This window comes from Pantherophis guttatus, chromosome 18 (assembly GCF_059756535.1).
Source record: "Pantherophis guttatus breed Tessera chromosome 18, ASM5975653v1, whole genome shotgun sequence".
Lineage (NCBI taxonomy): Eukaryota > Metazoa > Chordata > Lepidosauria > Squamata > Colubridae > Pantherophis > Pantherophis guttatus.
The window spans coordinates 7,270,832-7,297,906 of record NC_142080.1 but is presented as its reverse complement, the minus strand read 5'-3'; the positions used below and the strand labels follow the sequence as shown (position 1 = coordinate 7,297,906).

Sequence of the window (27,075 nt, the reverse complement as noted above, 5' to 3'; positions counted from 1 at the left end):
ATAATAATAAAAATAATAGTAATAGTAATAATTTTATTTTTAATGTTTTAATGTTTAATGAATAAAAGAGATAATAACTAGGCAGCAACCCGTATCAACTATTAGCCCCAGTCAAAGGTATTTGTGATGCATTTTCGAATGTTCAGTTGACTTGAGTTTCAGTTTTAATGAATAAAAGAGAATAATAAGGTACTTGGTTGATACCTAGGATGCTGGCAGCAACCCATATCAGCCATTAGCACCAGTCAATGGTATTTGTGATGCATTTTCGAATGTTCAGTTGACTGAGTTTCACGTTTAATGAATAAAGTAAATGATAATAATGTCAATGATATCTGTGATACATTTTTAAATGTTCAGTTGACTTTCATTTTTAATGAATAAAAGTGATGATAATAAATGATACATTCTTAAATGTTCGGTTGACTTTCATTTTTAATGAATAATAGTGATGATAATACTACATTTTTCAATGTTCAGTTGACTGAGTTTCATTTTTAATGAATAAAAGAGAATAATAAGGTACTTGGTTGATACCTAGGATGCTGGCAGCAACCCATATCAGCCATTAGCACCAGTCAATGGTATTTGTGATGCATTTTCGAATGTTCAGTTGACTGAGTTTCACATTTAATGAACAAAGTAAATAATAATGTCAGTGATGTCTGTGATACATTTTTAAATGTTCACTTGACTTTCATTTTTCATGAATAATAGTGATGATGATAATAATACTACATTTTTCAATGTTCAGTTGACTGAGTTTCATGTTTGGTGAATAAAAGTAATAAAAGAATATAGTGCAATATCGAGTTTTCAATTTCAATTATATAGAATGTAAAGGATGTATGTTTGTGTTTTTATTTTTATAGTTATAATGTACACTGAAGACAGCATTTAATTTCATTGCACCATATGCAATGACAATAAACTAAACTAAAAATGTATAATAATAATAATAATCGCAGACAGCTGACAGGTTCGGACAACAACCTAGATCCGAGTCAGCAGGGTCGGGGGAATGACTTCCCGCAGGAAGCTGCTCCAAAACGAGTCCCGGTTTGCAAGCCGGTTTTAGGAAGCTCATGGGAACGCGGCTCCAGAGTTGCATGCAGGCACCGAGCCCGGGAACGGCGTGCATGCAACAGGCCGAGCGCCGAGTTAAAAGATTTTCCCATTTTCACGTATTGTGTGAATGCGGCTTTTTAGAGTTCGTAGTCAGGTTGATCCTGGGATGGCTCGCTTTTCAACCTGTCTCTCTCTCTCTCTCCCTGGGCGTATGGATGCTTTTTTTTGGAGGTCTTTACGAAGGGTTGGACTAGAAGACCTCCAAGGTCCCTTCCGGCTCTATTCTGATGGGTTTTCAAGAAGAGATGGGACAGCCACTTGTCTGAAATGGTAGAGGGACTCCTGCTTGAGCAGGAGGCTGGACTAGAAGACCTCCAAGGTCCCTTCCAGCTCTGATTGATTGACAGTGAGAACAATGAACCAGTGGAAGAGCCTTTCTTTCTGTTCATTTTTTTTCATTCTGCAGTCAGACGAAGCGTCCTGTGCTACCTGCAAGCTTGCTGCGTTTTTCACACACAAACACCCTTCTTGCAGCCTGCAAGGCCGTTCTTGCAACGTTTAGCAACTTCTCTGGATAGCTGCCTGCCCAGCCTTCCGGTTGGCACCTATCCAGGAATAAATTCATATATTATCAATGATATACCACATATATAGACCCCAAAACACTTGGAAACTACCCACATCCGGGTCTCCCTGCTTGGGGGACGTACACGACTTCCGCTTTGCTTCCAGGCCCTTCCGGGCGACCTCTCTATGGTACGCCCTCCCCCTCTGATTCTACAAACGGCCTCGCCGCGACATGGCGGTGATGTTGGGCCTCCAGAAACCGGAAGTCGGACTCCACGGATAACGGAAACAGAGGTTCCGCTTGCCGGAAGTAGTTGCGGCCGATGCCGGAAGAGAAGGCCCCGGCAAACGGCGAGAGCCTAAGATGGCGGAGGTGGTGAGTGCGGAGGGGAAGGAAAGGTAGAGGAGCCCGTCGGCCTCGAGTTGCCCGCTTAATTTCTCCTCTTTTTTATTTTTATTTTGCAGGAGGAAGTGACCGAAGGGTGTAACCTCCCCGTGTTGCGCCGTAACCAAGAAAACGAGGACGAGTGGCGTGAGTTAACGGGGGAGGGAGAGGCGGGGCTTAAGGAGAGGGAGAGGCGTGGTTTGAGGAGAAGTGGGCGGTGCTTGAGGAGAAGTGGGCGGGGCCATGTGAAATGATCAATGGAATGCAAGTCCCATTCAGACCTTGTTGGTGGAAGGGTTTAAAGTGGGGAGGGGGAGTTGGTGGGCAAGGGGGGGGTTACAGGCAAAAAAGTGGGGGGCTCCCCCCATGGAGGAGACTCTCCCTGAAGGGGTCCCCAAGATTAGGACTTGGGATAAGAAAAAAAATTTTTTTTTTAATTTAAATACGTTTAACTATATTTTATCTTTTAAAAAATTTATTTACTTATTTATGTATTTAAGTATATTATTTTTATTTAAATATATTTTATTTTTTAAAATTTTATTTATTTAAATATTTATTTATTTAAATATATTTAAATATGTTTTAGCCTTTAAAAATGTATTTATTTATTTATTTTTAAAAATATATTATTTTTATTTAAATATATTTTATTTATTTAAATATTTATGTATTTAAATATATTTAAACATTTTAGCCTTCAAAAATTTATTTATTTATTTATTTGAAATATATTATTTTTATTTAAATATATTTTATTTATTTAAATATTTATTTGTTTAAATATGTTTAAATATATTTTATCCTTTAAAAATTTATTTATTTTTAAAAATACATTATTTTTATTTAAATATATTTTATTTTTTAAAAGTTTATTCATTTAAACATTTATTTATTTAAATATATTTAAATATATATTATCCTTTATTAATATATATATATAACGGCTACAAGGATAACAGAAGAGTTGGAAGGGTCCCGTAGGTCATCTAGTCCAACCCGCACCCCCTCCCCCCCCAGATCAAGCAGGAAAGCCTACCCCATTTCTGACAGATGGCAGGTGACCCAGTCTCTTCTTGAAAGCTTCAGTGACCATTTTAAATCTGATTTTTTTTTTTCTCTCTCTCTCTGCCTCATTTTTTTTTTTCAGGCTTATCACTGTAGCACATTATTCGGTTCTAATTAAGTCAAATTTACCTCTTTGAGCCTGAACTCTTCCTATCCTGGTGGTAGAAAGTGTTTTCTGGGGGGAAAAATCGGAATTTTTGTGAGCCTTGGGGAAACTGGCCAGTCTTTGTTTTCTCCTGAAATAATCTGCTTTTTCTTTTCACAGCGCTGGCTGAAATCCTGAGTGTCAAAGACATCAGTGGCCGAAAACTTTTCTATGTTCACTATATTGATTGTGAGTAAACGAGGTGGAACTATTGGATGGTTAGGAAGGAAAATATTGTCCCGGGCTTTTCTGGAAGGAGATTATGAAAACTGGGAGCTGGTTGGGCGAGTGGGGGTGAGCGGAAGGCCGCTACAATCCTATCTGGACCACTTATGGAACTGAAGTCAAGATAATTTACGACTACAGGTTGTCCTCGTCTTACGACCGTTCATTTAGTGACCATTCGAAGTTACGACAGCACTGAAAAAAAGTGACTCATGACCGTTTTTCGCACTTACGACCCTTTGCAGTATCCCCCATGGTCACGTGATCAAAATTAAGACGCTTGATTCGTATTTATGACGGTTGTGGTGTCATTTGACCCGTCGCGACCATCTGATGAGCAAAAGTCGATGGGCTTTAATTCGCTTAACGATCGGCTTCCTACCTTAACAAACGGGGTGATTCTCTTAACAAGTGTTGGCAAGAAAGGTTGTAAAATGGGGCAAAATTCACTTAGCTGTCTCACTTAGCGATGTAAATGTTAGGCTCAGTTGCGGTCGTAAGTTGAGGACAACCTGGATAACCCAGGGATTGAAAATGTTGGCTTGTTATCAATGCCAGTTAAAACATCTCAGTTCCGGTGCCCAACTCAATTTTTCCCAGTGATCCCTTCCCCAGACATTTGGAGTGCTAGGGGTGTGTATCTTGGGTTCTTGCACCTTGCTCTGTTCTGGCTGTGTCTGTGTTGTTAAGAAAATAAAACAATGAAGATTAGGCTTCTATGAGAAGTGCAGAAAAGATTGGAGAATGGAAAGGAAGAAAAGCAAAATCTTTGCGAATGTCTTGCTGGAGATTTTATTGTCGAAATTGGATTTTTAGACTTTCTAGATTTTTTTAATTATTTTTTATTTTATTTTATTATTATGGATATATAACTCAGCATCTCCTGATTGGCCCAAAGTCACCCAGCCGGCTTTCACGCCTAAGGCCAGACTAGAACTCCCAGTCTCCTGGTGATTCGCCCAAACTCATACAGCTGGCTTTCACGCCTAAGGCTGGACTAGAACTCCCAGTCTCCTGGTGATTCGCCCAAACTCACCCAGCCGGCTTTCACACCTAAGGCTGGACTAGAACTCCCAGTCTCCTGGTGATTGGCCCAAAGTCAATCCCAGCCGGTTTTCACACCTAAAGCCAGACTAGAACTCCTAGTCTCCTGGTGATTCGCCCAAACTCACCCAGCCGGCTTTCACACCTAAGGCTGGACTAGAACTCCCAGTCTCCTAGTGATTGGCCGAAACTCATCCAGCCGGCTTTCACGCCTAAGGCCAGACTAGAACTCCCAGTCACTTGATGATTGGCCCAAAGTCACCCAAATGGTTTTCATGCCTAAGGCCAGACTAGAACTCCCAGTCTCCTGGTGATTGGCCCAAAGTCACCCAAATGGTTTTCATGCCTAAGGCTGGACTAGGACTCCCAGTCTTCTGGTGATTCGCCCAAACTCACCCAGCCAGCTTTCATACCTAATGCAGAACTAGAATTCACCGTCTCCTGGTTCCTAGGCTGGTGTCTTAACCCCTTAGAGACCAAACTGGCTCTCTCCCTCCCCCTCCTCATTTAATCCCTGTGCCTTTTCCTTAAAAAAAAAAAAAAACCGTGTCTTTGCCCTAACCTTACAGTCAACAAGCGTCTGGACGAATGGGTCACTCACGACCGGCTGGATTTAAAGAAGATCCAATTCCCCAAGAAAGAAGCCAAGACGCCCACCAAGAACGGGCTGCCAGGATCCCGGCCCAGCTCTCCGGAACGTGACGTGGTAGGGAGGCGCGTGGCTTCGGGGAAAGGCGAAGCATTCACGAGAATGTTTCGTTCGTGGGAGGAGAGTCCTAGCCATCTCGGAGGGAGGGGTTACCGAAATTCCAGCCCAGGCTATAACAAAACCCAGGTGTTACGGAAGTTTCTACGGCGTTAAGGACGGGGAGGGGCGGGGAGTTTGAGAGCATTGATGGTTTCATTCTGCTTCGTCTCCCCCGCCGAGATCTCTGCCTGCAGCTTGGCCTGGAGACAGGGGTCTCCCCCGTACGTTTTCCCTGCCACCCACCTTCCCACCCCGAGCAGGAACTGGCGTCCTTTCCTCTCCCTCCACATGTTGGTAATGCCCGCCTTCCTCTCTATTCAGAGGAAGACCTTGGATCTACAGCCAGCCACTCCATCCAGCGGTAAAACCCTACCTATCCCGGTGCAGATAACCCTTCGTTTTAACCTATCTAAAGAGAGGGAGGCCATCCCTGGCTCGCCCGACCAACCCCTCTCCTCCAGCTCCTGCGTCCAGCCAAACCATCGTTCAACGGTACAAAACTGGCACTCGGCCGCCACGGCTCGTTCCTTTGATGTCTCGTTTTGCTCGTTTGCCCATTTCTCAAGAGGCCGCACCAGCTGGGGGGGGGTTGAGTTAGGTCTGGGCTAGCGAGGGAGACCTCCGGGGGTGGGGTGGGGGGGGTTGTATGTGTGAATGAGTGCATGCGTGCCCAGGGGCATTGTAGGTCCTTCCAGGGCTCCCCCACTTCCCTCCTGAGTCGAGCCAGGACAAGGCAAACGATGTCCCATCCCAGAACAGAAGGGAAAAAAAGACATTTAAGAGACCAGATCTAGCTAGGTTTGATACCGTGTTTCTCCAAAAATAAGCCCTCCCCAAAAATATTTAAACACATGCGCAGCTGGTCTCTGCCAGTTCATCTGGTTAGGGTTAGGGAGACAGAGCTGGAAATCGGGTAAGACGGCAAGAGGAGCCCCGTCTTGCTCCACGTGCCCCAAAATAATAAGACCGCCCCGAAAATAAGGCCAAGCGCTTATTTCGGGGTTCAAAAAAATAAATAAAATAAGACAGGGTCTTATTTTTGGGGAAACACGGTATGAAGTTTAAACCACCGATGAAAAGGGTTAGCCGTTCTATTATCTTTAAGCCACCGATTGAATTGCGTTACGCTTTGCTACAGGTAGTCCTCGACTTAAAAAGACCACGATTTCCGAAATTTCTCTGGCTAAGCAAGACGGTGGTTAAGTGATGTTCTGCCCCCATTTTGGTGCCGTCGTAAACTTCCGAACGGTCACTTAAAGTGAATGGTTGTAAGTCGGGGACCTATCTGTATGAAGTTTCAGGCAGGAATGGCATGGGCTTTTGACACGGAATTGAAGAATTGGCGGTCATAAACTGTTGGTGGCGCGGTGGTCAGAATGCAGTATGGCAGGCTCACTCTGCCCGACTGCCAGCAGTTCGATCCTGAACCGGCTCAAGCTTGATTCGGCCTTCTGTCTTTCCAAGGTCGGTAAAATGAGGAGCCAGATTGTTGGGGCAACAGGCTGACTTTGTAAATCACTTAGAGGGGGCTATAAAGCACTGTGAAGCGGTATATAAGTGCTATTCCTGTTGTTATTCTATTCTATTCTGTTCTATATTCTATTCTACTCTAATTTTTTCTTATTCTATTCTGAATTCTATTCCATTCTAATTTTATTTCTATTCTATTCTATTCTATTCTATTCTATTCTATTCTATTCTATTCTCTATTCAGTAGTCTATTGAATTCTATTGCATTCTATTGCAATCTATTCTATTCTATTTTATTCTTTTCTCTATTCAGTATTCTATTCTATTGAATTCTATTCTATTCTATTCTATTGAATTCTATTCTATTCTATTTTATTCTTTTCTCTATTCAGTATTCTATTAAATTCTATTCTATTCTCTATTCTATTCTATTGAATTCTATTCTATTCTATTCTATTCTCTATTCAGTAGTCTATTGAATTCTATTGCATTCTATTCTATTGCATTCTATTCTATTCTATTCTCTATTCACTTCTATTCTATTCTATTGAATTCTATTCTATTCTATTCTCTATTCACTTCTATTCTATTCTATTGAATTTATTCTATTCTATTTTATTCTTTTCTCTATTCAGTATTCTATTAAGCTCTATTCTATTGAATTCTATTGAATTCTATTCTACTCTACTCTACTCTACTCTACTCTACTCTACTCTACTCTATTCTATTCTATTCTATTCTATTCTATTCTATTCTATTCTATTCTAGTGTTTTTCCATTTTATGCTGAAAACCCTATTTAGTCCAGTTTGAAACCGGTTTAACTAAAGAGATTGATTCTGTGACCCCCTTCTCAGTTGTGGCCGCTCTCCGTCTGGCACTGAGCCAATCGCACACCTTCCTTGCACAATTGTCGTGTGAAAAATCTAAGGCGGAAGAAGCCATAACCAAACTTCTATAGGCGATGGGGTCATATAAGAGGCAGGGAAGACCCAACTTTTCATCCCTTCTCAGCCCCAGAGCAGAGTTTGAGTCAGTCCTTTCCCTTCGCAGCCCACCAATCAGGGCGGTTCGACGGGGAAGGGAAGCTGCGCTAAGAGACAGGAGACCCGGATTCGAATCCTGCCCCAAAGCTCCCTGAATGACTCGGATCCAGTCTCACGTTCTTATCCCAAACTGCTTCCCGGTGTTATGGAGGAATCTGGGACTCCCAAATGCTATTTGTGTACCTTTTAAGTTGCCCAAAAGAAAATTAATCACGCAGGCCAAGATCCCTCAAGGCCTCGAACCAACATTGCAATCCCCATCACTCTTCCTGGTGGGGTTCAGGAAGGAAAGCCACGCCATTCTTCCGAAGTGGGCTTTGTATCCCCTTTATTTCTCCAACCGAAGCCTCTACGCCTCTGTAAAGGGCCTCTGGGCCTTGTTTTGTAGAAGGAGACAGGTTTTACAGGTAGTCCTCGACTTACGACCACAGCTGAGCTAAAGCGTTGAGTGAATCTTGCCCCCATTTTTACCACTCGGCTTACCGCGGTTGTTAAAGCGAGTCTCTGCCGCTTCTTAAGTGAGTCACACCATTGTTAAGTGAATTTGGCTTCCCCACTGACTTTGTCAGAAGGCCGCAAAAAGGGATCGTGTGACATGCGCACCCACACAGAGAGACACTGCGATCATCCTAAATATGAGTCAGTTGCTAAGCGTCCCCGAATTTTGATCGCGTGACCACGGGGAGGGTGCGACGGTCATAACTGCGAAAAACTTAACTCGCTGTTTTCAGCGCCGTTGTGACTTCGAGCGGCCACTAAGTGAAGTGTTGTAAGTCAAGGACTGCCTGTATTCTGTGTAAAGCAGCTTTCCTAAGCTACGCCCGATCGATCAAAGTTGTGGTTGTACAAGGATGGGTTTTCTAACAGGTGGGCCAGGGTAGCATCAGAGGCCCATCCCTCTTCCTGAGGCGTTAGATCAATCTTTCTTAACCTCAGAGACTTAAAAGATGGGTGGACTTCAACTCCCAGAATCCCCCAGCCAGCTTGATTTAAGATAGGTGGACTTCAACTCCCAGAATTCCCCAGCCAGCTTGATTTAAGATAGGTGGACTTCAACTCCCAGAATTCCCCAGCCAGCTTGATTTAAGATGGGTGGACTTCAACTCCCAGAATCCCCAGCCAGCATATTTTAACATGGGTGGACTTCAACTCCCAGAATTCCCCAACCAGCTTGATTTTAAGATGGGTGGACTTCAACTCCCAGAATTCCCCAGCCAGCATATTTTAACATGGGTGGACTTCAACTCCCAGAATTCCCCAACCAGCTTGATTTAAGATGGGTGGACTTCAACTCCCAGAATCCCCAGCCAGCATATTTTAAGATGGGTGGACTTCAACTCCCAGAATTCCCCAGCCAACGTGACTGAGGAATTCTGGGAGTTGAAATTCCCCCACCTAAAAATACGCTGGCTGGGGAATTCTGGGAGTTGAAGTCCACCGGTCTCCTAAAAGTTGAGAAACCCTGCTCCAAAGAGCGCCAGCCAGTCAGAGGCCTCCTATGATCCCTCTTCTCATCCCCAACTTCATTCCCCTGGACAGTAGTCGCAGAGGCTCCGGCTGGCCGACTTCTCTCACCAAACCCAGGCCGAGTCTCCCCATCTTTTGCGATGCTGGTGGAAAATTGGGGAGGGGAAGAAGAGTGGAGGAGGACGAGGAGGCAGGCTGCCCCCTAGAACATGTTTGCTTTGGTCTCTTCCAGAAACGGAAGGTGGAGGTGGTCTCTCCCGCAACCCCCATCCCTGCTGTCAGTGAGACAACGCAGGCCTCGGTTTTTCCCCAGGTAAGTGCACGAAAAGGGAATACAGGTGTGACTTAACAACCACGATTGAGCCCAAAGCTTTTGTGGCTCAGTGAGTTTGGCCCTACTTTACCGACTTTCTATGCCGCCGTCATTAAGCGAATCGCCTGTGGTTGTTAAGTGAGCAACACGGTTGCTGAGTGAATCCGGCTTCCCCGTTGACTTTGCTCGTCAGAAGGTCGTAAAAAGGGGATCGCGTGACATTCTCCCACCACACCCCACACCCCCGGGGACACTGCAGCCGTCATAAATATGAACCAGTGGACAAGTGTCTGAATTTTGATCACGTGACCCTGGGAAAATGCTGCCACGGTCGTAAGTGTGAAAAATGGTCACCAGTCACTTTTTTTTTTTGCGCCGTCGTAACTTTGAACGGTCACTAAGTGAACTGTCCCAATGGGGTGCCCTCCAGACGCATCGGTGCCGGCCACGACTGCGGTATTCTAGCCTGCCCAATATTGAAGATGTCCACAGGGGAAAAGCTGAGCCAAAGGACACCTCTGCTACCTCCCCCAAGAGGTCTTTTGTAAGCTGTTTGGTTGGACAGCTGCACCTTCTGGGGATCTTCTGGCCTTCAACGCCATTTCTGACCCTATCGGAGCTGTAGGAAGCCCCCAAAATGTTCCCATTCAGGTGCCTCCTTGCCTCCTCGCCTCCTCCTGCAGTCATCTCAATCCCCCTGTTCATTTCTTTTAGTAACCGGTCAAAATTATTACGACACAGAGAGAAGTGACTTATGACCATTTTTCACACTTATGACCATTGCAGCGGTCATGTGTTACGTGATTTACATTCAGATCCTTGACCGCTGACTCACAGTTGTGACGGTTGCATTGTCCCGGAGTGATGTAATCAGTGGTGAAATTCAAATTTTTTTACTACCGGTTCTGTGGGTGTGGCTTGGTGGGTGTGGCAGGGGAAGGATACTGCAAAATCCCCATTCCCTCCCCACTCCTGGGGGAAGGATATTGCAAGATCCCCATTCCCTCCCCACTCCTGGGGGAAGGATATTGCAAAATCCCCATTCCCTCCCCACTCCTGGGGGAAGGATATTGCAAAATCCCCATTCCCTCCCCACTCCTGGAGGAAGGATACTGCAAAATCCCCATTCCCTCCCCACTCCTGGGGGAAGGATACTGCAAAATCCCCATTCCCTCCCCACTCCTGGGGTAGGATATTGCAAAATCCCCATTCCCTCCCCACTCCTGGGGGAAGGATACTGCAAAATCTCCATTCTCACCCCACTCTGGGGCCAGCCAGAGGTGGTATTTGCCAGTTCGCCGAACTACTCAAAATGTCCACTGCCGGTTCTCCAGAACCTGCTGGATTTCACTCCTGGATGTGATCCTCATTTGCGACCTTCTGACAAGCAAAAATCAACGGGGACGCCAGATTCCCATGTGACTCGCTTTACAACGGCAGCGATTCATTAAACAGCGGTGGCGAGAAAGGTTGCAAAATGGGAGAAAGCTCACTTAGCAAACGTCTCGCTTAGCAACGGAAAGTTTGGGCTCGATTGTGGCCGTAAGTCGAGGACTTCTTGTAATGCCCTCTTTTGTCCCCTTCTCTTTTTCCAGAATGGCTCCGCTCGCCGAGCTGTGGCTGCCCAGCCGGGCCGGAAGAGAAAATCCAACTGTCTTGGGACAGATGAGGTACATATCCGGGCTGGGAAATTGGTGGCGCCCATCTCTGGTGCCGTTTCGGAGGGGAGCACACCTGGCTGCTTCTCCCATCCCGAACGGACCCCCTTTTTGATTCTCGCAAGCAGGATTCCCAGGACAGCTCGGACGGGATCCCGTCGGCGCCCCGCATGACGGGCAGCTTGGTCTCGGACCGCAGCCACGATGACATCGTCACGCGCATGAAAAACATCGAATGCATCGAACTCGGGCGCCACCGCCTGAAACCCTGGTACTTCTCGCCCTACCCTCAGGAGCTCACCGCCCTCCCTGTTGTCTACCTCTGCGAATTCTGCCTTAAGTATGTCAAGAGCCTCAAATGCCTCCAAAGGCACTTGGTAAGGGGTCCTTCTTTCCTCCATCTTCCCCCCCCCGCCCCTCTCTCCCAATCTAGACTTGGATCAAAGTTGTTCTGATCCCGTCTTACCGTATTTTTTGGAGTATAAGACGCATCCCCCCCCCATCTAAAAGAGGGTGGAAATTTGGGTGCGTCTTATATACCGAATGTATCCAAAAACGCGAGGCATGGAGGCAGCGATGGTCTGTGGCAATCCCTGCAGCCTGGAACAGCTGATTGGGGGTATTCCGGGAGGTCGATCCACCCGCCAATCAGCTGCCGGTGCTGAATCAGGCTGCAATAAAGTGCTGAAGCTGACCTGGCTGTTTGCTATTTGCTGCAAGGGCGTGTCAGAGTTTGCAGCAGCAGTCACATCCAGAAAGCAGGATTCAATAACTTCTCTTTATATATAATATAACACATGAAGTAAATATACAATACCAAAAGCAGGTTTTCCAACGTGGTAGTAAATACAACCAAAAGCACAAGCAGAGGAGAGGAGTTTCACTTTTAGTTTCAGAGATCAGCACAGCATGCAACTTTAGAACAGTTGAGCTAAGCCACGCCCAGGCTCCTTGCTGCCTCCTTCCTTGTTGCTCACACAGCAAATATTGTTTCAGTTTCCAAACAGCCCTCAACTCTCTCACACACTGACAGGATGCTGGTAGGCAGAGGCAGAATTTTTTTTTCTTATTTTCCTGCCCACAAACTGAGGTGCATTTTATACTCTGGAACGTCTTATTATCTGAAAAATACGGTATGTCCTTCCTTTATTTACAACACTCCGAAATCAGCTAGAGCATAGTAATAGCCCTTAGACTTATATGCCGCTTTACAGCTGTCTCTAAGCAATTTACAGAGTCAGCCTCTTGTCCCCAGCAATCTGGGTCCTCATTTTACCAACCTTTGGAAGGACGGAAGGCTGAGTCAACCATGAGCCGGTCAGAATCGAACTCCTGGCAGTGGGCAGAATTAGCGTGCAATATTGCATTCTAACCACTGCGCCACCAATGGCTCATCCATTCTCCCATCGTCCACAGCCTATCCTGCTGCTCTTTTCAGGCAACAATTCTGTCTGTCTTGTCTCTTAGTTCTGATTTCAGTGTAGTTTTTAAAAATCATCTTCTCCGTAGTTTTAATGCTTTAATCTTTATATTTAATTTAAAATCTTCACCTCCGCACTTTTAATGTTTTATTCTTTCTCCTGTTTAACTTAAAATAGTTTTAGTGTTCTAATCATTCTTCTTATTTAACTTAATTTCTTCATTTTAATCTTTCTTCTATTCAACTTAAAATCTTCGTGTCTGTAATTTTAGTGTTTTAATCTTGCTTCTATTCAACTTAAAATCTTCATTTCCGCAGTTTTGATGTTTTAATCTTCTATTCAACTTAAAATCTTCATCTCTGCAGTTTTGATGTTTTAATCTTCTATTCAACTTAAAATCTTCATTTCTGCAGTTTTGATGTTTTAATCTTCTATTCAACTTAAAATCTTCATCTCTGCAGTTTTACTGTTTTAATCTTCTATCTAACTTAAAATCTTCATATCTGTAGTTTTAATATTTTAATCATTCTTCTCCTTGTTTTCTAACTTTAAGCTGTCCAGAGTCGCCTTATAGGGTAGATGTGCGGCATAAAAACTTAATGAATAAATATACTGCTCAAAAAAATAAAGGGAAGACAAGCAGAAGACATCCGAGATCTGAAAGAATGAAATAGCCTTATAAATACTTTGTTCTTTACAATACAGTAGTTTATACGCTGCTCAAACAACTAAAGGGAACACAAAACTACTGTATGTAACGAACAAAGTATTTAATCAGGCTATTTCATTCATTCAGATCTCGGATGTCTTCTGCTTGTATTTTTTTGAGCAGTGTATATTCAGGTTAAATTCTTGATTTAACAACCATTTTTCTTTGTAAGAAACACACCCAATTCTGTGGTTTCCTTCTCTGCAGATGAAGTGTGACTTGAGGCACCCGCCGGGCAACGAAATCTACCGCAAAGGAACCATTTCCTTCTTTGAGATCGACGGCCGGAAGAACAAGGCAAGAAAAATGCCCTTAGTGCTACATCTGGAATCCACCTGGTGCATTGGGACTACATTTCCCAGAGTTCCTTGCGGATCCACTGATGCGAGAATTCTGTTCTCACCCATGTGAAACATGCTATTTTCTGTATGTATTTCAATTCTGGATATTTACAGTCATGGCCAAGATGTGGGAAAAGTGTATTTTCTAAAACTGGCTAATAACACCACTTTTTTTGGAGTAGTACCATAAAATTATATATCAATGGAAAGATAATTTAATCCAGAATGTAATGCAATAACTTTTAGGAAGGATTTGCTATTAGAATAGCAGTTGCAGTATAAAGAAGAAAAGGGAAACATGTGGAAAAAAACGAGATCTGCAAAAATTATCCCCCTATCAGTTAATACTTTGTTGGGTAACGTTTATCATGAATGACGGCCTTACAACGTCTTCCCATGGAGTGAACCAAGTCTTTGAGTTCTGCAGCTGTTAATCATGTGAAACCAAGATTGAATGATGGCTTCTATTAACTGGGTTTTATTGCTGGCTCGCTTCTGACTAACAAAGTTTCTTGAGTCGGCTCCCTAGATTTTCAATTGGGTGAAGATCTGGGCTATTCCCAGGCATTTCCATTCCAGCAGTGGAATAGGATTCTCTTGAAATTCCAGGGGAAAAAAAGTGGTGTTATTAGCCATCAAACCTCAAAAATACACTTTTCCCAAAAGGTTTTCCACAATTTTGGCCACGACTGTAGTGTAAAGTTCTCCGACCTGAAAAAGCCTACCAGATGCAGGTACAGTCCTCAACTTACAACCATTCACTTAGTGACCATTCAAGCCAATGACGGCACTGGAGAAAGGGATTTAATGGCTGTTTTTTCACACTTATGACTGTTGCAGAGTCTCCACGGTTATGCGATCAGAGTTCAGACGCTTGGCAACTGATTCATATTTATGACGGTCGCTGCATTTCCCCGGGGTCATGTGATCCCCTTTTGTGATGAGCCAAGTCAACGGGGAAGCCAGATTCCCTTAACGGCGGTGGCAAGTTGTAAAAACGGGGCGTGAAACTCACTTAACTTTCTCGCTTAGCAACGGAAATTTGCAGCTCAATCGTGGTCGTAAATCAGGGATGACGTGTAGTCCTCGACCTACAGGTACAGGCAGTCCTCATCCTACAACCACTATTGAGGCCAAAATTTCTGTCTCTAAGTGAGACTGTTAAGTGAATTTTGCCCATTTTTTGCTCCTTTCTTGCCGCCGTTGTTAAGTGAGTAACCCAGTTGTTAAGTGAATCCGGCTTCCCCCATTGATTTTGCTAGTCAGGTCACAAAAGGGAATCACGTGACCCCGGGACACAGCGACTGTCATAAATACGAGTCAGTTGCCAAGCATCCAAATTTTAATCACGTTGATCTTGAGGATGCTACACATATGAAACTCGGTCATCGTTTACTTTTTTCAATGCCGTCGTGACTAACAAATGGTCACTAAACGAACTGTTCATAATTCGAGGACTCCCTGTACCGTTATTCCCGTCGTCAGGCAAGTTCTCGACGCCCCGAATGAACTGATTAATCCTAACAGTGTATTCATCCTGTGTCCCTTTTTTGTTCTTTCCTTTTCCTCTTCCAGAGTTATTCGCAAAACCTTTGTCTTCTGGCGAAATGCTTCCTCGATCACAAGACCCTCTATTACGACACGGATCCCTTCCTCTTCTACGTCATGACCGAATACGACAGCAAAGGCTTTCACATCGTCGGCTATTTCTCCAAGGTGAGTCTCCGTTTGATTTAAAAAAAAAATCCGTTTTTCTGTTCTCTCTCTGTGTTTGGAGAGCCAGGGGATCAGCGTGCAGTGTCTAAGCACAAACTTCGTCTCGGCAAACTTCTTTAATTCATACGGCTGTGAATTCCTTTCATTTACAGTCCGCAAAACTTGATAAAAGAGTCTTTCAGAGGAAGGTTATCAACACCCACCTTATCTCGCATGGAACGCTGCCAGAGAGCTAATTTCCAGACGCAGAGCAAGGCCAAACTTGGCACAGAGTCACAAACAGAAGTTTCAAATCTTGAATCGGCCGGATGAACTAACTGCTTCCTGCAAAAGCTCACGCCCCTTTCGCTTCTCTTTTATGTCTTATGGGAGAGGCCAATCATCTCCAAGCCTTACTCCCAAGTCGACCCTGTTTCCTTAATTGTTCTTGTCATCTGGCAGCTCTGAGCATGCGCACACTGGGAACAGGCTTCCGCTGTTCTTCTGCCTCGCCACTGTCAGACTCTGGAGATTCCAGAGGCAGCAAATTACTACTAGATGGCCTTGGCTCCCTCTCTGCCTCCGACTCAGAGCCCTCGTCCGAGCTTTCCCCAGCCCCCAGGACTGGCCCATGTTCCTCCCCAACCACCTCACTGTCCGAATCTGCTGCCAGCTCTGCTGGTCGCTGGCGGGCCACAAGAGGTCTTCTAGTCCAACCCTCTGCTCAAGGCAAGACCCTATATCGAATAGTTTGTCCAGTCTCTTCTTCAAAACCTCCAGTGATGCAGCACCCACAACTTCTGGTGGCAAGCTGTTCCACTGGTTAATGGTTCTCACTGTCAGGAAGTTTCTCCTTAGTTCTAGCTTGCTTCTTTGGTTAGCTTCCATCCACCTAATCAGCTATCATGGCTAAGGTCAGGACTAGAACTCACCGTCTCCTGGTGATTGAGCCAAAGTCATCCAGCCGCCTCTGTTTTTTTTTCCTAAGCTAGGACTAGAACTCTCTGTCCCCGGTTTCTAATGTGGCACCTTCACCACTAGACCAGTCGTGAAATTCAATTTTTTTTTACTACCGGTTCTGTGGGCGTGGCTTGGTGGGCATCACTTGGTGGGCGTGGCAGGGGAAGGATAGTGCAAAATCTCCATTCCCTCCCCACTCCAGGGGAAGGATACTGCAAAATCCCCATTCCCTCCCCACTCCAGGGGAAGGATATTGCAAAATCTCCACTCCAGGGGAAGGGTACTGCAAAATTTCCATTCCCTCCCCACTCCAGGAGAAGGATACTGCAAAATCTCAATTCCCTCCCCACTCCAGGGGAAGGATACTGCGAAATCCCCATTCCCTCCCCACTCCAGGGGAAGGATACCGCAAAATCCCCCTTCCCTTCCACTCCTGGGGGAAAGCTATTGCAAAATCTCCTTTCTCACCCCGCTCGGGGGCCAGCCAGAGGTGGTATTTGCCGGTTCTCCAAACGGCTCAAAATTTCCAGAACCTGTCAGAACCTGCTGAATTTCACCCCTGCACTAAACTAAACTGGCCAATTCGATTCTTGTTTGAAACTCTTTATATTCAAATTCCAACCTTTATTGTCACAGTACAATATGTGCACAAGGAGATTGGCTGAGCCTCCCTTTGTGCACCCCCCCCCCCAACACAACACAACTCACAGCGGAAGACAAAAATCCCTAGCCCAGTGAATCCTACTAACAAACAAACACCATGTGAATTTACTGCACGTCGCACCGGCCCCGCAAGTCAATCGTACTACCCTGTTCCCCCGAAAATAAGACCTAACCGGAAAAATAAGTCCTAGCATGATTTTTCAGGATGCTCGTAATTTAAGCCCCAGTTAAGATCGGCAACCAGACGGAGGCATTTAGTACTGTATTTCCCCCAAAAGAAGACCTAAGCGGAAAATAAGCCCTAACATAATTTTTTAAGGATTTTATTTATTGGTTCGATTTATATGCCGCCCTTCTCCGGAGACTCAGGGCGGCTTACAATGCATTAAGCAATAGCCTTCATACTTTTGTATATACCTGCTTAGTAGGGCTTTCGGCTCCCCCTAAGCGGTGTTCTTTTTTTATACAAAGTCAGCTTATTGCCCCCACAAACCGGGTCCTCATTTTACCTACCTCGGAAGGATGGAAGGCTGAGTCAGCCTTGAGCCTGGTGAGATTTGAACTTGCAGTAATTGCAGGCAGCTGGTGCTACTTAACAGCACTTTAGTCTGCTGCACCACCATGGATGCTCGTAATATAAGCCCTATCCCAAAAATAAGCCCCAGTTAGGATCGGCTACGAAACGGAGGCTTTTAGTACTGTATTTTCCCCAAAATAAGACCCAACTGGAAAAATAAGCCCTAGCATGATTTTTCAGGATGCTCGCAATATAAGCCCTACCCCAAAAATAAGCCCCCATTAAGATCGTCAACTAGACGGAGGCATTTAGTGCCGTATTTCCCCTAAAATAAGACCTGACCGGAAAATTAGCCCTAATGCGTCTTTTGGAGCAAAAATTAATATAACACCCGGTTTTATTTTGGGGGGGAAACACAATATGTTGCTGTAATCTCAGATTGCCTTGTGAGCCCGATGTTTAGCAGCTCTACGCGGGTGTAAGCAAAATTTTGTCCCTTGTGCTACACTGTGCACACAAATCCATACACATATTATTCCAAGCCCCACACACCGATACTGGGAGCTTGGGGCCACTGTGTCTGAACGCACCGCCATTTTATATGATAAAAGCCAAGGAAACTTGGCTTGTCGGGCCGATCGGTGTTTGGCCCAAAATCTCGGCAAGGTTGGAATGGGAAGGGCCTGATTCTCACGCACCGTTTGTCTCGTTTCTTCATTGCAGGAAAAGGAGTCCACCGAAGATTATAACGTGGCGTGCATTCTGACGTTACCGCCTTATCAGAGACGGGGTTACGGCAAGCTGCTGATTGAATTCAGTAAGTGAGCCTTTCTTGTTTTGAATTTAACCTCGACTTACAACCTCAGCTTAACAACCATTCGTGCAACGGCAGCAGCTCAGAGTTAAAACGGCACTCAAAACAGTGATTTAGGACCTGTCCTCACACTTACGACCATCATCCAGCATCTTCACGGTCAGTCTTCGACTTGCAACAGTCACGGACCGTTCAAAGTTACGACGGCATTGAAAAAAGTGACTTGCGGCCGTTTTTCACACTTAACGACCGTTGCTGCGTCTCCCATGGTCATGTGATTTACATTCGTATGCTTGATGACTGATTCGCATTTACGACGGTTGCAGTGTCCCCGGAGGTGTGTGTGTGTCACATGATCCCCTTTTGCGACTTCCAGCAAGCGAAGTTAGTAACTTAGTAACAACCGGGTTACTAATTTAACTACTGCGGTCATTTGCTTAACAGACATGGTTGAGAAAAGTCGTAAAATGGGACCACTTAACACAAGTTTCACGGACCGACATAAATTTGGGGCTGAATTGTGGTCGTAACTTGAGGACGACTACCTGTAACGGCCGCATTTTGGGGTCAAGCGATCGCCATTTGTAACCCATCCCAGCTGGCTTCCAACAAGTAGCGAATAGAAGCTGGATTTGTTTAATGACTGCATGATTCGCTTAACAACGGCAGCAAAATGGGCCCAAACTCACTTAAGTCACTAAACAACTGTCTTTGCTTAGCAATGGAAATTTTGGTTGCAGATCGAGACACCACTTATACTTCAGTCCCCCCCGTCCTCCCCCAAATGATCCTGGATCTATTTCTTAAAATCCTGGCTTGTTCTTAACTCAGTTCCGTCTCTCCTCTCCAGGTTACGAGCTGTCCAAAGTAGAAGGGAAGACGGGCACCCCCGAGAAACCCCTCTCGGATTTGGGGCTCTTGTCGTACCGCAGCTACTGGTCCCAGACCATCCTGGAGATCCTGATGAATCTCAAGCTGGAGAACGGCGAGCGCCCCCAGATCACCATCAAGTGAGCGCCTAAATTAGCAGGATGTGCAAAAACCGTACGGAAGGCGGTTTTTCATCCCTCAAAATTTGAGAACGGCAATCTCTAATCTAGATGTTTCCCCAGATTTGTCGGCAAATTTTGATGTTGTGAGTGGGGGACGGGACGGGACACAAGGCAGGGATGAAATACAGAAGAAATTCTCAAAGGAGAGGGTTGGATTAGATGACCTCTGTTTAGCCCCCTTCTCACTCTCTGGTCTTATTCAAGTCTGATCTATCCATTCGGCTCCGTGATTTATTTATTTTTTTAAAAAAAAATTGGGGGGGGGGTTGCCGATTGGGCCAAAAGTAGTTTCCTTTTTTGCCAACGGAAAAAGAGAGGGTTGGACTAGATGTCCTCTATTTGTCACCATCCCAGTCTGTGATCTTATCCAGTCTGATCTCTCCATTCAGCTCCACGATTTATTCATTTTTTTTTGTTGTCGTTTCCGATTAAGCATAGATGACCTCTGTTAGTCCCTTTCCCACTCCGTGATCTTTTTCAGTCTGATCTCTCCATTCAGCTCCGTGGTTTTTTATTTCATTTTTATTTTTTGGTTGCCAATTGGGCCAAAAAGCAGTTTCATTTTTGCCTTCTATTTGCAAAACGGAAAAACAGAGGGTTGGACTAGATGACCTCCATTTGTCCCCTAGCACACACACACCCCCCACACACACCCGGTCTTATTCAGCCTGAACTCTCCATTCAGCTCCGTGATTTTTTTATTTTATTGATTTATTTTTTGGTTTCCAATTGGGCCAAAAAGCAGTTTCATTTTTTTTTTTAATTGAAAAGTTTTATAAGAAATACAAACATTTTCTCCCCCCACACCCTTTCCCCCTCCCCTCCTTCCCCCCCCACCCCCCTCCCTAGACTTCCCAGAACAGGCACAGGGTATAGCATTCACAAACATAAAGCTAAAATATGCTAACAAATTATTGCATTCATATTCTCCCTAAATCTTTAACTCCTTATAACTCAGAAACTATAAACATAAACTACTCAAAAATATTGCATTCATAAGCTATATGAATCTTCTTGTTCAGATACTTTTTTTGTATATAGTCAGTCCATCTTCTCCATTCTGATATGTATCTTTCATTCGAATGATCTTTAAGATATGATGAAATTTTCGCCATCTCCGCCAGATGCACAACTTTTAATGTCCATTTCTCAATGGTGGGTGGATCTTCCTTCTCCCAGTACTGTGCCACCAGTAACCTGGCAGCTGTTATTAAATTCAAAACCAACTTGGTCTCTATTACAGTACAATCCGTGACTATTCCCAACAAAAAAAACTGTGGTGTAAATTTAATTTTTTTCCTTAAAATATTTTGAATAATCCACCATATTTTTTATCCAAAAAGCCTTAATTTTTTTACATGTCCACCATATATGAAAATATGTAGCATCTTCACACTCACATCGCCAACACTTGGGTTGTAAATTTGGATACATGCAGGCTAGTTTTTTTGGGTCTAAATGCCATCTATAAAACATTTTGTAAAAGTTCTCTCTCAAGTTTTGACCTTGTGTGAAGCAGTTTCATTTTTGACTTCTCCCTGTTTGCAAACGGGGAAAAATGAGGCGTTTTGGTCCCCGAAATGTAAGCAAGCAGAATTGCCCCCAAATTTAGTTCTCCAGGACTAAATCTCATCGGGGATGGCTCTCTTTTTTCTCATTGCTTTCTCCGATCCTGTCCTCCCTGCGTGCTTCCCCAACTGAAGAACATTGCGTTAAAACGTGACAGATAAACTAAATTAGAGCGTTTTCATTTTGATTTAATTTTTTGGGTAACTAAAGTTATGAACAAAAGCCATGTCCAATTTTTTTCTAAAATATTACCAAGTCCAACCATCCTCTGTTCAAAGCATCTAACCCAAAATCCCTTATCTACTGCATCGATACCGCATTTCTCGTGACTGTTTTGGATAGGGATGGCTAGCCTTTTAAACTACCTTATTGTTATTTGTTAAATCTTAAATCTCAATTATGCAAATAAATATTCGGTCAACTCCTCCCCGTCCCGTTATTGCAAAGAAATATAAAAGCCATCCAGAGTCAGAGCAGGATATATAACAAGCTTCCCCCCCCCCCCATCATTTCTGTTTGCAAAGGCTGATGTCTGCTGGGAAATCTGGACGTGATGGCATCTGGGAGATTTAGATCAGTGGATCCCCCAACCATTTTGGCACCAGGGATAAATGGAAGACAAAATTTTTGGACGGACGGGATGGGGCGGGGGGAAGGTTTTCACAGTGCAAATGAATATCCCAAAGTTGCTTTTTCAAGAGGCAATTAATTGGAGTTCCTTTCTTTTTTTCTTTGAAGACATTTCGCTTCTCATCCAAGAAGCTTCTTCAGCTCTGGATGAATGGTGGGGAAGGGAAGGATTGATGCTCCTTGCAGACAAAGCTGGTCATTTGCATCCTTTTTAGAGGGTCGTTGAGGCCACTTGGAGGTTTATCTGTGTCCTCGGGGGTCACCTGAGTTGTTTCAGGAGTTCCAAAGAAATCTCCACGCCCATTTGCACCACTCAGGATACAGATAAAACCTCCAAGCGGCCTCAAGGACCCTCTAAAAAGGATGCAAATGACCAGCTTTGACTGCAAGGAGTATCAATCCTTCCATTCCCCACCATTCAGTCAGAGCTGAAGAAGCTTCTTGGATGAGAAGCGAAACGTCTTCAAAAGAAAAAACAAGGAAGTCCAGTTGCCTCTTGAAAAAAGCACCACGACTTGGATAACGGAGGATCTCCATAGACGTGTGCAAATGAAGATTTGCTCACTCGTCTGTTTGCTTGCGTGGCCCGATTACCAGTGAACAGCCTGGGAGGGGTTAAGAGATCCCTGTTTTAGACAGTGGAATTCTGGGAATCTGAAATTGCTTCTAAGCGCGGCGGTTTTTCTCGCCCTTCAGCATTTTAATTGCGTTTTCTTTCCTTCCCTCCCCCCTCCGCATCTTTTTCCAGCGAGATCAGCGAAATCACGAGTATCAAAAAAGAAGACGTCATCTCCACGCTTCAATATCTGAACCTCATCAATTATTACAAGGTAAATTTACCGCTCGGGGTCCTTGATCCGTGGAGAAGTTTAGCATCCCTTTGCTTTTTACTGGTTTTTCCAAAATGATAAAATAATCCACATTTTTTGCAGCAGGCAAAATCATCATCATCATCATCTCTTTTATTCATTAACCATGAAACTCAGTCAACTGAACATTTAAAAAATGTGTCCCAAATACGAGTGACTGGTGCTTAATGGTTGATAGGGGTTGCTGCCAGCATCCTAGGTATCAACCAAGTATCTTCTTTACTTTACTTTTACTTTTATTTGATTTGTATACTGCCCTACTCCCGAAGGACTCAGGGCGGTGAACAGCCAACAATAAAATACATGCATACAAAATTTAAAAAGCAGAAATAAAATTGAATTAAATAGTTTGGCCCAGACAGATTAAAACCCCAATCAATTTAAAACAAATCTAAATGTTGAGTATTAAAAATATTAAAATTGTTTAAAAAGTGGGAGAAAGTTAGGCCAGGCCCGCCTGGCGAAATAAAAAGGTCTTACTTAAAATATATGATGTTCCAAGTAGCGCAGTTTTTTTGCAGTTCCGCTGGTGGTATTGCAGGAAGCTGCCATTTCTTGATGTGTTTTGTAAAATTCTTGGACATGGTGCCAAGTGCCCCGATGACAATGGGTATCACTGTTATGTGTTTCATCCATAATCGCATAGTTTCAATGGCCACGTTGCGATATTTCGTGATTTTTTTTCCAGTTCTTTTTCTTCAATTCTGGCATCTCCTGGTACAGCAGTATCAATAAACTGTACGCTTTGGCCCTCCATATTATTTTATTTTTATTTTATTTTTTCATTTTATTTTATTTTTTATTATTTTTATTTTATTTTATTATTAGCACGTCAATGGTATTTGTGATGAATTTTTGAATGTTCAGATTTTTTTATTTTTTTATTTGATTTATATGCCGCCCTTCTCCGGAGACTCAGGGCGGCTTACAATGCGCTAAGCAATAGCCTTCATTCTTTTGTATATTTATACAAAGTCAGCTTATTGCCCCCACAAACTGGGTCCTCATTTCACCTACCTTAGAAAGGATGGAAGGCTGAGTCAACCTTGAGCCTGGTGAGATTCGAACTTGCAGTAATTGCAGGCAGCTGGTGTTAAATAACAGTGCTTTAGTCTGCTGCGCTACCAAGGCTCGTTGACTTGAGTTTCATGTTTAATGAATAAAGTAAATACATTTTTAAATAATAATCAGTCCTTTATTTACAACCACTCGTTTAGTGACTGTTCAAAGTTAAAACAGCACTGAAAAAAAGTGATTTATGACCATTTTTCACACTTACGGCCGTTGTAACGTGTTCAAAATTCAGATGCTTAGCAACTCACATTTATGACAGTTGCAGTGCTCCAGGGTCACGTAATCCCCTTTTACGACCTCCTGACCAGCAAAGTCAATGGGGGGGGGGGGGAAGCCAGATTCGCTTAACGACCGTGTGACTATCTTAACCCCTGCAGTGATTCGCTTAACAAACTGTTTGCAAGAAAGGTCGTAAAACAGGGCAAAACTCACTTCACAACTCGTTCCGCTTAGCAGCAGAAATGTTGGGCTCAATTTGTGGTTGTAAATCAAGGACTTGGCGTTGTTTGTCATGAGAATGTAAGTCAGAGAAGAGCAAGCAAGAGGATTAGGGGACTGGAGGCTAAAACATAGGAAGAATGGGTTGCAGGAACTGGCTATGTCTAGTTTAATGAAAAGAAGGACTAGGGGAGAAATGAAAGCAGCCTTCCAATATCTCAGGAGCTGCCCCAAAGAAGAGGGAGTCAAGCTATTCTCCAATGCACCTGAGGGCAGGACAAGAAGCGATGGGTGGAAACTCATCAAGGAGAGAAGCAACTTAGAACTAAGGAGAAATTTCCTGACAATGAGAACAATTAACCAGAGGAACAGCCTGCCACCAGAACTTGTGAATGCTCCCACACTGGAAGCATTTTAAGATGTTGGATTTGTCTGAAATGACATAGGGCCATGATGGCGAACCTGTGGCACGCGTGGAAGAGGTCGCACACACAGCCCTCTCTGTGGGCATGCACACCATTGCCAGCTACGCTTCTGGTTTCTAGCGCACCCATGCACGCCAGCCAGCTGGTCTTCATGGGCGCTATAGCATTTTCAGGCTGTTTTTCAGCTGTTTTCTGGCGCTCCAGCACCTGGCGTGCATGTGCGCTAGAAACCAGAAGAGCAGCTGGCGACAGCACATGTGCCTACAGAGAGGGCCTGAAAAATGGCCCAAAAAACAGGGAAAAAATAGGTATGTGTGCGCCGGCCAGCTGGTATTTGGTTTCCAGCGCTCTAAGCGCACGCACATGCATGTGCATTCCGGTTTGGGTGCTGAAAATGTTCCCCATCACGGATTGAGCGGGGGAGAGTGGGGATCAGAATAGAAGACCTCCACCGCCCCCTTTCAGCTGTGTCAGGGTTCCAAGTCTCAAACCCAACGAAATCAAACTCCCGAGGCGTTTGAGTTTCTTCAAAGCTAAATTTTATTAAGAGACGTCATCTTGGCACGTCTGGGAAAAACCCGAAATCTTGATAGCTTCCAGGTTTCCCTCACCCAAAAGGAAGTCCCTTCCCCCTGCACCCACACGCCCATCACACGAACCAATCAATCAATCAGGTACCCTCCGGAACAGAAGATAACCTCCTTCATTCTTCTCAGCACAGCTGCAGGTCACAATGGCCTTGACTCTCTGGAAATAATGTTATTTTGACTACCGACCATCCTCACTCCATACAATCCAACCCCCCCCTTCCCATTTTCCCCACGGTAGAATTTGATGACAAAATGGCTTCCAGGTCTGACCCCCTTGTGGTTCCGTTATTCCCCCCCCAGGGACAATATATCTTGACTCTCTCCGAGGACATCGTGGACGGACACGAGCGGGCCATGCTGAAACGAATTCTACGCATCGATTCCAAGTGTTTACATTTCACCCCGAAGGACTGGAGCAAAAGGGGGAAGTGGTGAATTTAAAGACAACACCCCCCCCTCCCGGGGCCCTTTGAACTTCGGCAAAAGCGGGGGGGCGGAGGTCCAGGACCTCGGTGTACAGCGGTAGCAGGAGGATCAGGCTGACACTCACCCCTATCCCAGACTCCGATCAGCCCGACGCGTCCTGAATGGCCTTTTTCCGAGACGGGACCCCGCCAAGACTTTGTGTACAGTAGTTGAAAAAGCACAGAACGGCTTGGGCTCGCCCTGCTTATTATATACGTTCAGACATTTGCTGAATGCTCCCCACAACCTCCAGATTGGGGGGCCGAGGGGGTTTCTGGGGGGTCCCCCCCCGAGTCCCATGGTCCTCCGGATAACAGGAAGAGTGGGTTTGTGGGGTGGTCCTTCGGAGTGGCCAGATAATGGATCCCTTCCCTGATTTTGGGGGGGGGGGGAGTGGGAGATACAGCACTTTGGGACTGAAACCCGGGGCATGGGGGGGGCACAAGGCAGGACTCCCCCCCCATCGTCTGCAGCTCAGAAGAGGGGGTGTCCCACGGGCCTCAAGAATCGAGAAGAGATGCACTTTTCTCAAGAAGCGACAAAACTCACCTCATGTCTCTGATTGGAATAAATGAACAAAGTCCTTTTTTTTTAAGGAAAAAGAATTATTTCTGTATTTTCTTTTTTCTTCTTCTTTCGCTTCCCTCTTCTCCCCTTTTCTTCGCTTCCTCCCTTTCTCTCCTTTTCCCTGGGCTTATTTCTTTCCTCCCTCTTCTTTTTCTCTTTTTCTTTGTTTCCTTCCTCCCTTTCTCTCTTCCTTCTTTCCTTTCTTTCCCCATTTCTTTGTTTCTTTTCTATTCCTTCCTTTTTCCCTCCCTTCTCCTTTTTCTCTTACCTCTCCCTTTTCTTCTCTCATCTTTCATTTGTTTCCTTCCTTTCTCTTCCTTCTTTCCTTTCTCAATCTGTTTCTTTTCTATTCCTTTTTCCCTTCTTTCTCCTTTTTCTTTACCTCTCCCTTTTCATCTCTCATCTTTCTCTATTTTTGTTTCCTTCCTTTCTCCTTTCCTTTTTTGCAATTTTTGTTTCTTTTCTATTCTTCCTTTTTCCCTTCCTTCCTTCCTTTTTTCTTTCTTACCTCTCCCTTTTCTTCTCTCATCTTTCTCCATTTGTTTCCTTCCTTTCTCTTCCTCCTTTCCTTTTTTTGCAATTTTTGTCTTTTCTATTCTTCCTTTTTCCCTTCCTTCCTTACTTTTTCTCTTACCTCCCTTTTCTTCTCTCATCTTTCTCCATTTGTTTCCTTCCTTTTTCTTCCTTTTCCTTTTTTGCAATTTTTGTTTTTCTATTCCTCCTTCCTTTTTCCCTTCCTTCCTTCTTCTTTCTTACCTCTCCCTTTTCTTCTCTCATCTTTCTCCATTTGTTTCCTTCCTTTTTCTTCCTTCTTTCCTTTTTTGCAATTTTTGTTTCTTTTCTATTCTTCCTTCCTTTTTCCCTTCCTTCCTTCCTTCTTTTCTTACCTCTCTTTTCTTCTCTCATCTTTCTCTTTCTGTTTCCTTCCTTTTTCTTCCTCCTTTCCTTTTTTGCAATTTTTGTTTCTTTTCTATTCTTCCTTCCTTTTTCCCTTCCTTCCTTCCTTCTTTTCTTACCTCTCTCTTTTCTTCTCTCATCTTTCTCTTTCTGTTTCCTTCCTTTTTCTTCCTCCT

At 44.3% G+C, this 27,075-nt stretch overlaps 1 protein-coding gene across 4 annotated transcripts; it reads left to right on the top strand.

Annotated features, from left to right (window-relative positions):
* Positions 1 to 1,813: 1,813 nt before the first annotated feature.
* KAT5 (lysine acetyltransferase 5) lies at positions 1,814 to 26,037 on the top strand. 4 transcript variants are annotated; one of them, XM_060694367.2, is made up of 14 exons: positions 1,855 to 2,011; positions 2,101 to 2,167; positions 3,354 to 3,422; positions 5,072 to 5,208; positions 5,572 to 5,742; positions 9,465 to 9,545; positions 11,141 to 11,215; positions 11,332 to 11,580; positions 13,541 to 13,630; positions 15,250 to 15,390; positions 18,233 to 18,326; positions 19,174 to 19,333; positions 22,323 to 22,404; positions 25,271 to 26,037. In XM_060694367.2, exons 1-14 carry the CDS (start codon positions 2,000 to 2,002, stop codon positions 25,403 to 25,405), a joined length of 1,563 nt encoding a protein of 520 aa, XP_060550350.1. In that variant the 5' UTR covers positions 1,855 to 1,999; the 3' UTR covers positions 25,406 to 26,037. The 4 variants fall into 4 exon arrangements, with proteins under 4 accessions (XP_060550352.1, XP_060550350.1, XP_060550349.1 ...); XM_060694366.2 differs by having other exon boundaries at positions 11,329 to 11,580; XM_060694369.2 differs by lacking the exon at positions 5,572 to 5,742 and having other exon boundaries at positions 1,814 to 2,011.
* The last annotated feature ends 1,038 nt before the right edge of the window (positions 26,038 to 27,075 follow it).

Excerpts from the sequence above, each read along its gene's own strand:
- KAT5 (XM_060694366.2), top strand. Across the intron at positions 9,546-11,140 it reads AGGCCTCGGTTTTTCCCCAG|AATGGCTCCGCTCGCCGAGC; the intron begins GTAAGTGCACGA and ends CTCTTTTTCCAG. Across the intron at positions 18,327-19,173 it reads CAAGCTGCTGATTGAATTCA|GTTACGAGCTGTCCAAAGTA; the intron begins GTAAGTGAGCCT and ends TCTCCTCTCCAG.